General features: G+C 33.9%; 1 protein-coding gene and 1 non-coding gene across 2 annotated transcripts in view; one reads left to right on the forward strand and one right to left on the reverse strand.

Moving 5' to 3' along the window:
* LOC106870717 (saxiphilin) overlaps window positions 1-10,000 on the forward strand; it is a 112,373-nt gene that overhangs the window by 80,584 nt on the left and 21,789 nt on the right. The window contains exon 4 of the mRNA XM_014916885.2: window positions 3,673-3,878. Coding sequence (XP_014772371.1) covers window positions 3,673-3,878 — 206 coding nt within the window. The remainder of the gene's footprint in view (window positions 1-3,672; window positions 3,879-10,000) is intronic.
* Window positions 9,651-9,752, reverse strand: LOC128249725 (U6 spliceosomal RNA). The gene has a single exon (XR_008265836.1). It is a non-coding gene; the product is annotated as a U6 spliceosomal RNA (small nuclear RNA).

Here is a 10,000-nt window from a genome sequence, read left to right on the forward strand (position 1 = left end):
TAGCCATCCAGTTTCACCAGCCCTCAGTCAAATCGTCCAACCCATGCTAGCATGGAAAGCGGACGTTAAACGATGATGATATATATATATATATCAATTTAAATAAGAGCCATAGCACAATCCATAGTAAAACTTGTTTAATAACCTATGCACATTTCAATGCAATATCCCAACTCACTCTTGTCAGGAGATAAGAATATGGGGTCTTGCATCTCTTCAGGGTCAAGTTACATTAATTCACAGCAGACAGCAAACAACAGACAACATTAATAGTTGTCCTTAAATTACATGTGCAAAGCAGTATCAACCTCTGCCTTTCCCTTGGTTAACATTGTTGATGCGGAGATGGGTCAGACTTTACTGCACTTATTGAAATAATGACGAGAGAATCTCTGAGTAGATGCACAAAATTACAATAATATTACATGAATATGAGTGAAAATGTAGAATATTTAAAAGGATAAATGACTGAGGCTGGTTAATTATTTAGAAATGTCTTCTGTATAAATAAGAACAGCCAAGTGGTGAAGAAAAGATAATATAGCTTGATGTCTCTTTTGATAACTTCAGCATCTACAATAATGTATAGTCATTTAGTAAACATTATCATTTCCTACAGCATCATTATTTTTAATCAGCATTTTGATGTGTGTTCTATTAAGTATGTTGATAATAATTTAACTATTGTGTTTTATGCAGCTGATGTCTCTGAGTAATTTCCTTCTGAGATTTACGTTTTTTAATTTAATCACTGCTTTATTCTGCCTAACTTTCAGTTGATTTTAGCCACTAGAACTAAACAAATTTCAATCCAATTTTTAAATTACAAAGGAACTCTTTGCCCTTTTCCATGACATTTTGATGCTTTTAACCGCCATTCCTTGTTCTCTTGTATTCCCAATATCCCTAAATCTAATCTGCAATATCACATTCAAATATCATAATAGACAATTGTTATATAAAACAACAGCTGTGATAAAATTTAAACACTATACATAACAAAAGCTATATAAAACAATAGCTATATGAAATGATTGTTATATAAAACAATATCTGGCGGCTATTTGCTCAGTTTTCTCTCAAATTCATTCAAAATTCAAGATAATTTGTTCATTTATGAAGGATTTCTTTTCAATAATATTTTCTCAACAAACTTCTCTTCCCATAACTCAAAGTTCATATTCCACTAATATAATACACAGTATTTTGTATCTTTTGAAGCTGGCATTTATTATATGTTAGTCGGTTCTGCCCAGGAAATAATATTGAATTGACTTGTTAAACTGTAAATAAATTTCCTCCCACTGATGGAAATACTGATACCACTTCCTGCCCATACATACTTTACACACAAACAATTCTTGTTAATCTTTATTGTGCACATGTACATATTCTTATTGAGAGATACATATTGTAATATTGATCTTAACTCAAATGGAACTAAACAGGATAACACAAAACTCCCCCAACTCGCTGTGCTCTCATCTTTAGCTCATCTTATATTTATAAATTACTGATGCATGTTTAGATGGAGAATAAAAAACATCTTAATATTTTAAGTAGTTTTCTCATGAATAAATTATTAACAAGGTTTGCTTTCTACAAAATACAGCTCTTACACATCAATAAAGATTGCTAATATTTTATAGGGATCTGAATAGAATACATTTCAGCCATCTGAGAGATAATTCCTTTATAGCAATATAACATGAAAAAATGCTAAATGGCATATTAACTAAACATATCACAACAAATTACTTTCATTCTATTATTTTCTGAAGCTTACTGCAAATAGCAGTTTTGGAAATGTAACATTTTCTGTTTGGTCAATCAGATCAGATCTAACGTCATGTCAGATCAAACCTCGGGTCACTGCTATTGTCGGTTCAAACTTCAGATCAGTGTATTCTCAAGTCTATTCTAACCTCAGGCCTATTCTAACCTCAGGTCAGATATAACTTCAGGCAAGACTAACTTCAGCTGAACATTTCACTCACAACATTTATCCGAGTCTTCTTCTTTATTATTATTATTTTTTTTTTTTTTGCATCCTTTATTTGAGAAAAAAGAGGAAAGAACAGATCAACCTAGATATTGAAGATTGAGGTTTTAAAAGATAATCCCTGAACAGAAAGAGAAGGAGGGTTGGGTTCTAGAGGATTCCTGGTCTGAAGTAAAAGGATTAGTAAAGCGATTCAGTATGGGGATCATATGAGACATACAAAAGATAAAGTATGGAAGAGAAGAGTGTATCAAGTCAGTTTGGGCTCAGATACTACATAGTTTGTTTGCAAGTTATTATAGTAATGTTAAAAAAGACAGACAGGAGACACAGAACATTGAGAGGGTAGATGTTTACTCCATGTTGCTGAGTGGGTGAATGTGTGAAGCCTTCATTACCAGTTCAATGGTTTTATTTTGGATAAAGTTAAAATGTATGTGTTATCTGGAAAATTTCACTATCCTAAATATTTGAACAATAATCTAGTGTGAGTTATATTTGCAGTTATATTTCACAGCTACTGAAATATATTGTTGCTTTGAGGAAATTTCTAGTCTTTGCCCTGGTTATTTTTAGAAATGACTGATGGATATGAAAGGTCAACAGAAATAATGAAGTCTGGCATTTTGCAGGGAGTTTGAGGGTTTTAGTTGTGTATTATTTACAAATAGGGAGCCTGTAGTATTTCATGTTCCTTTGATATTTATAGTGGTTATATGACTCATCACGCACACTCACCACAACCTTCTCTTGCAGGAATTCTCTAAATGGATTTAATTATGCATATACATTCTTTGAACACGTGGATAACCAAATCAATAGAAACCATGTTATTTAATAAATAATGTGTGGTCTAGATTTATTAGTTAGTAGGGCAGTGGGGGGAGGGCGATTGTTATGCAGTGAAGAAACACACTTTCAGCAGGTTTTAACTCATATCTCTTACTTTCAACAGTTTGATTTCATTTTTGACAACATCTCTTTGTCTCCTGAACTAGACATGATTTTCCCAGCTCCCTTATACCAAATAATTACATTAAAGTGGAATCAGACTGGTATTGATTCTAGACATATTTCATGAAATGTGCAATTTGTGATTTTGAAAATTATTTAGCTTTTTGTTAACATGCAGTGTACTATCAAATACAGTATGTAGGAAACTATAATTTATAGTATATTATCATTTAACAATTAATGTACAATTATTTAACATATATTGTTCTAGCATTTGTATTATGTATCATTTATAGTGTATATTATGTACAGTGTGTATCATTTATAGTGAGCTATCATTTAACTATATAGTGTACTAATATTTAACATGTAGTGCACTACCATTAAACATATCGTGTGCTGTAATTTAATATGTAGCATACTATGATTTAACTATATAACATCTCACAAGCCATATAGCATTCATTTAAATATACTACATTCTACAGCATTTTGTAAACACATGATATTTATTTTATAAAATTATGCTCCTGTTTACTTTCTTATAATGTTCAAGTATTCAACCCAAGACACCAAAATACTTAAGCATGCAACACAAAGGCTGTAACAGAACATTTCAATTCAGGGATCTCTCATCCAGATCCTTCTGCTGCCATAATTCATTTCTGTATTATTTCAATCTTTCACTTCTAATTACTATCATTGTGAAATTCCAGAATGCGCCCGTGACCGGCTAAAATATCTGAACATGATAAAGGAGAGACCAGACGAGAAAAACGACCGAATATTCCTGTGTGAACGTAATGGAAATTATGCTAAAGTGCAGTGTACTGGTTCGGTGTGTTATTGCGTCGATGAACAAGGGAATGAATTGAGAAGTAGCACAGTTCACATTTCAGAGACTGGTTCAGTGAAGTGTTAAGTAAGTATTGGTCTCTCTCTCTTTCCTTTACTTCATCTCCCAATCAATATTTTGATAGTGAGATCTTTGCTCTGATATCTGCTACTACATCAATGGACCTCCATGCCTGTTCGTGCTGGCACCAAAACACATTTACACTGGCAAACATATACCCTACCCTCATAACACCTGTTTCTACCAATAAAAACAATAATTTTTTCAACACTTTTCTTTTTTTTTTTTTTTTTTTTGATTATTTTATGGTATAATTCTCGTTTAGTTATTCCATGTTTTTATATCACTTTCAAATAATTTCACTATTCTGTGCAGTTGATTTTATCTGACAAGTTTAAGTTAATTATATGCCATTCTGTAGCATCTAACTTGTCTAAAGTAATTTGATAAATCTATTAGCAGGGAATCAAGACATCATTTTACATGGAAGCCTTACAGACACAGCCTTCAGCACTCACATCAAAGCACACCAATTCCACCATGATAATAACTATCATCTATATAGAAATTTTCATTCAGTAGCCAACTATTGTAGTAGCGGAAACACTCCAATTTCCAAACCATTGTTACCATAGATTCACATTTCAAGAGAAGTACTTCTAATGACCTTATTCTTCATGTACAAACATTAAATAGCCTTCAGTGAACAAAGCCAGATATCAATATGTGATACTCAATATAGCCTGTATGGAAGATGCTTGCATTATATTTTATAATAATATTTAACAAATTAATTTCTTTTGATGAATCCTTTTGGAAATTTATCTATCTAGTTAACAGAAATTATTTTCGGAAGCCTATACACACACACACACAAACATATATATTAATTGAAGTGTACAGTATTATATATCCATTACAGCCAACAATTTATATATATTATATATATTATATATTATATATATATATATAATATATACATAATATATATTATATATAGTATATATATATCATATACTATATGTATATAATATATGTATGTAATATGTACATGTATGTATGCATATGTTATACATACTCAGACGTTACAGAAAAAGAAAGTGTTTCTGTATGTTAGCACTTATACATATCAAGGCAAAATGTGTTTGAATATTGTAAAAAGATATATATATATACATACATATATATATATATATGTATATATATATATATATATATATATATATATATATATATATATATATATATACACATATATATATGATATATGCATAAATATAAGTATACCATATAGAAATCTGTTTATGCATTTTCTACATACAAATAGCTATTCATTTATATTAACAATAGTCTTTGCAGATGGTTTTCGAAGAAGATATCATTCCATCTTCTCAACCAACCATCTGCAGTTAGCTAGAACTACTTCAATCAATATGGAAACTTTTCCAATTAACGAAAGTCATTCAAAATGAAAGTGAAGAAAACATTCCATCTAATGAGTGTAACTCAAAATCAACAAATACCAACATATTTTTAGAATTTGCAGCCTACATGTTGTATTTCCCAAGTTTTATGACAAGTATAATCCATGCTAAAGTTGGGAAGTTAATATTTTCTAAAGCAGTGAGTGAATAATAGCACATCAGACAAAAAGCTTAGTGGTATTTCATCCATCTTTACATTCTAAGTTCAAATTCCATGAAGGCAAACTTTGCCTTTCATCCTTTCCAGGTTGATAAAATAAATACCAGTTGAGCCCTGGGGTCAAAATAACTGACTAGCTCCTTCCCTTGAAATTGCTGGCCTTGTGCCAAAATTTGACACCAATATTTTCTTAGACTGTAGGAATCTAATGTTTTGGGTCTTAATTCCAACTTGTGTATTATTAAAACAGATGAGAGACAAAGCTTCTCTGTGCAAGAAGCTAATCTTTCCTGAAAGTTGGGCTGAACTACTTGCTGGCAGCCACTGAAGCATTTGTCAGTTAGTTTCACAATGTCTCTACTGCTTATATCAATGAAGTACACCAGCTTGGGGTACCTATTTATGGTAAAATGGAATAGGTGGTTCAGAATTGTGTCTTAACACTATACACTGATCCCACTAAAAATAGGATATCAGCTAATGATACCTTTGTTGGACTGTGCCCTGCTGTCCTATAAACTCAGCCATCTTCAGTTCTAAATAATGACAGGTAGAGTTGGGGGAGGATGGAATTTCACAGAGATGTCTTCTTACCACACAGCCATGCCTGTGTATGTGCAAAAAATTCTTCATGAATTGAAATTTGGAGAATGAAAACAAAAACCCTAACAGCAAAGAAAAGAGAAGATTTATTTCAAGAAATTAATACTTAAGAAGTGAAATAGAAGTCTCCCATAGTGAACCAAAAGCATTTATTTAATCAAAATTACAACTGTAATGAAGAGAAAAAATCATAGGCTTTGATGATGACTCTTGTCAAAAAAAGGCAAGGGTGACAACTTTGAAGTCCAAATTAAAACTTTAATAACTGTTTGTAATAGAAATTTGATCTTTGATAAGCAGGGTGAAGACTTAAGACTTGATTCAGTCTTACTACCCTCTTCAACAAAATACTGCATGGAAAGCGAATATTAAATGATGATGATGATGATGATGACTGGATTCACTTTGTTCACCTAAACCCATCAGCGCAGTTCCCCAGCATGGCCACAGTCCAATGACTGAAACAAGTAAAAGATAAACGATAAAAAACGATAAAAGATAAGAAATATGAAAGTCCTGCATATATTATGGCTAAAAAAAAGACGTGATTGTCATGGCTGGAAGGTCTACATGATCAGGGTTGACCTAAGGCTAAATAACAATAACAACAACAGTAGTTTAGAGTAAAGATTTTTGCTGCCAACATAATATGGCAGCCCTGGTTTAGGACGAATGTTGCTGTAATTTCGCCCCAGGAGACATCGTCTCCAGTTGGCTATACGTCACAATCTGTGTCCTTATATTTTCAAACAAGGGGTGCTAGATTCCCTTGTTTGAAAATATAAGGACACAGATCGTGTCGTATAGCCAGCTGGAGACGATGTCTCCTGGGGCGAAATTACAGCAACATTCGTCCTAAACCAGGACTGCCATGTTATGTTGGCAAACAATCTCTACTCCAAAGTACTGTTGCTGAATATCTCTCGTTGTGAGATTTAAAAATAGTAATTTCCGAACAGTAGTTTACTCATATATCAACACAGTAAGCTCTTAGTTGCAAGCTCATTTGCTAAGCTGTTTTGGGGAAACATTTACAAAATTGATTTACTTCTGACCGATGTGAAAATGGCAAATGAGGAGACACACAGAAAAATTTGCAATGCATGGATCTATGTATGTGGTTTGTCAAATGAAACTCTTTGAGTATTGGCAGAGTGAAATATTGTCTTTCAGTTAACTAAATTAACATCCAAGGGCTGCAACATGTATTACGCAGTTATTGTATTTCATACACTTGACACAACCCAATGCACAGAAATAAATGAATAATAATATGATGGATGATGTTAATAGCAGTAATATAACCAAGAACAGACAATATAAAAATAATGCTATATACTTGCTTAATCACTCATTGAACCAAGTGGCACAGTGGAAGCTTGATAGGCCCCTAATCCAGAGATCCAGAGATCAAAACTATGCCCTACAAAGAAACAAATTCTATTTTTGATATTTATACATCACTCAGGGTAGCTAGCTGGCTGAATGGTTAGCATGCTGGACAAAATGCTTAGTGGCACTTTGTTTATCTTTACATCTGAGTTCAAATTCCACCGAGGTCATTTTTACCTTTTATTCTTTTGGGGTCGATAAAATAAGTACCAGTTGAGCACTGTGGTCAATGTAATTGGCTTAGTCCTTTGCTCCAAATTACTAGCCTCATGCTAAAACTTGAAATCAATATTTATACATCACAACTGAGCTGTCCACAAACAATACTAACAATCCATCAATTACGACAATGACAGGGGTTCTAGTTGATCCAATCAATGGAACAGCCTGCTATTGAAATAAATGTGCAAGGGACTGAGCATTCCACAGACACATATACCCTTAACATAGTTCTCAGGGAGATTCAGCATGACACAAAATGTAACAAGGCTGACCCTTTGAAATACGGATACTACTCATTTTTTTTTCCAGCAGAGTAGACTGCAGCAATGTGAAATAAAGTATCTTGCTCAAGGACACAATGCATCACTGGGAATTGAACTCTCAACCTTACAATCATGAGCTGAATATCCTAACCACTAAGCCATGCACCTTCACTTGTCCACAAATATATCAACCATATATCTGTATAATTATACATACAGGAGTCGGTATATATTATATTGTGTTATAGAGGTTTATGCAGGGTCAAGGGGTCACCAACTGACCAGGTTACATCAAAACCCAAGTAGCATAACAAGTAGAGACAATAGAAACAATAAGACTTTTTACTTAGTATGTAAGACAAAGGACTCTCAGATCTGAAGGGGTTGTAGTGAGATCTCGAATCAAAATTTTAATTTTCAGTCACCAGGTTGGTGCTATGCAAAGACCAAGTTTTGTCATGCAGTCTGTCTTGATTGCCAACTTGTCTGTCCAACTTGCAGCGATACCATATCATGAACATCATCTCAAAAGTCAATTAATGTCTGCATGCTTTTCATAGTTTGAAAGCAAATTTGTGCCAAGAACAACCGCACTGTTCAGAGAGAACTACAGAGAACACACATCTTCACCTTTTGCCAGGTAACGCCAAGTTTTCCTTCATTAAATCCAGCAAGAAATTAAAGGAATTCTTCTTCACAATTTCAGACCAATTCCTTCCAACTTCTTGGAGTTTACTAATCCTTATTGTGCAAACTTGTACCGAAGCTCTCTGACATTCTCTAGCAGCAGTTGTTAAAAGTTTATATTCAATTGTTCTCCTGTTCAGTAAATCTTATATTAAAAATGCTCATTAACGATCACATCTGTTCATTATGATATAACACAAAACCAAAGCAATAACTAACAACAACATACCACTGAACCAGAGACATTGGTGACAACATATTTCTTCAGTTAGACAGAGTCAAAATTCCTTCTGTAAGTTTTACCAAATGTTTGCCAGCCACTATTGTAGGCCTAACATCAGATGTTTCTGCTCAGAAACTTAATTTAACATTTGAGTCTGAAATAAGAAGATAAATAAATGAATGGTATGGTCATAGTTGGAATGTCATTGATCCTAAGGTGTCTATATACAGTCACTCAATCTAATAGAAATAGCAGCCAAATCTTCAAAATTACACTACCAATTTAATGAAACTAACACATTTCAGGATAAGACCCTCAGTACACTGTAAATGTTTGTGTGAATTTCTGAGATGAGGAATTATCCTCATTACCAGGGTGGTGCCCCAGCATGGCCACAGTCCAATGACTAAAACAGGTAAAAGCAAAAAATACAATGGGATTCTGAAGATAGCCAGATATTGTGAAAGCCAAAATGTTGTGGCTATTACAAACAAGATGAGAACACCTGTCAGAATATATTATCATCATCATCACCATCACCATCATCATCATTTAACGTCTGTTTTCCATGCTGGCATGGGTTGGGTGGTGTGACCAGAGATGGCAAACCAGTGGGGCTGCACCAGACTCCAGTATGGATTGATGCCCTTCCTAACACTAGCCACTTTACAGAATATGCTGGATGCTTTCGACGTGGCACCGCATGGGCCCTTTTACATGATGCCACACAGGTGCCTTTACATGGCACTGCCATGGGTGCTTGCACAACCAGAAGGATCAGTCTTAACACTTCTGCTGTGGGATAAAAATATGGAACACTTCATGAATTTGCATGTCATCCTTGCACAGGGCCATGCTAATCTTCTCTGTATCCTTCCAATTTTTGTATATCTAATGCCAAAGCATGTACATTAGTGTATAATAATAAATACACTGCAACTGAACACAAAAAAAGGTCAGGATGGTCACAGATGGCAAGCCTTTTCATTGAAAGTCTGCTTGTGGCTAAACAATCACAACAACATCAACAACTCAAGTAAGTTTTCCTTGGCTGTGTGGTAAGTAGTTTGCTTCCCAGCCACATTGTTCTGTGTTCAGTCCCACTGCATGAAACATTGGGCAAGTGTTTTCTACAATAGCCTCAGGCTGGCCAG

Source organism: Octopus bimaculoides, chromosome 17 (genome assembly GCF_001194135.2).
Source record: "Octopus bimaculoides isolate UCB-OBI-ISO-001 chromosome 17, ASM119413v2, whole genome shotgun sequence".
NCBI classification, from domain to species: domain Eukaryota; kingdom Metazoa; phylum Mollusca; class Cephalopoda; order Octopoda; family Octopodidae; genus Octopus; species Octopus bimaculoides.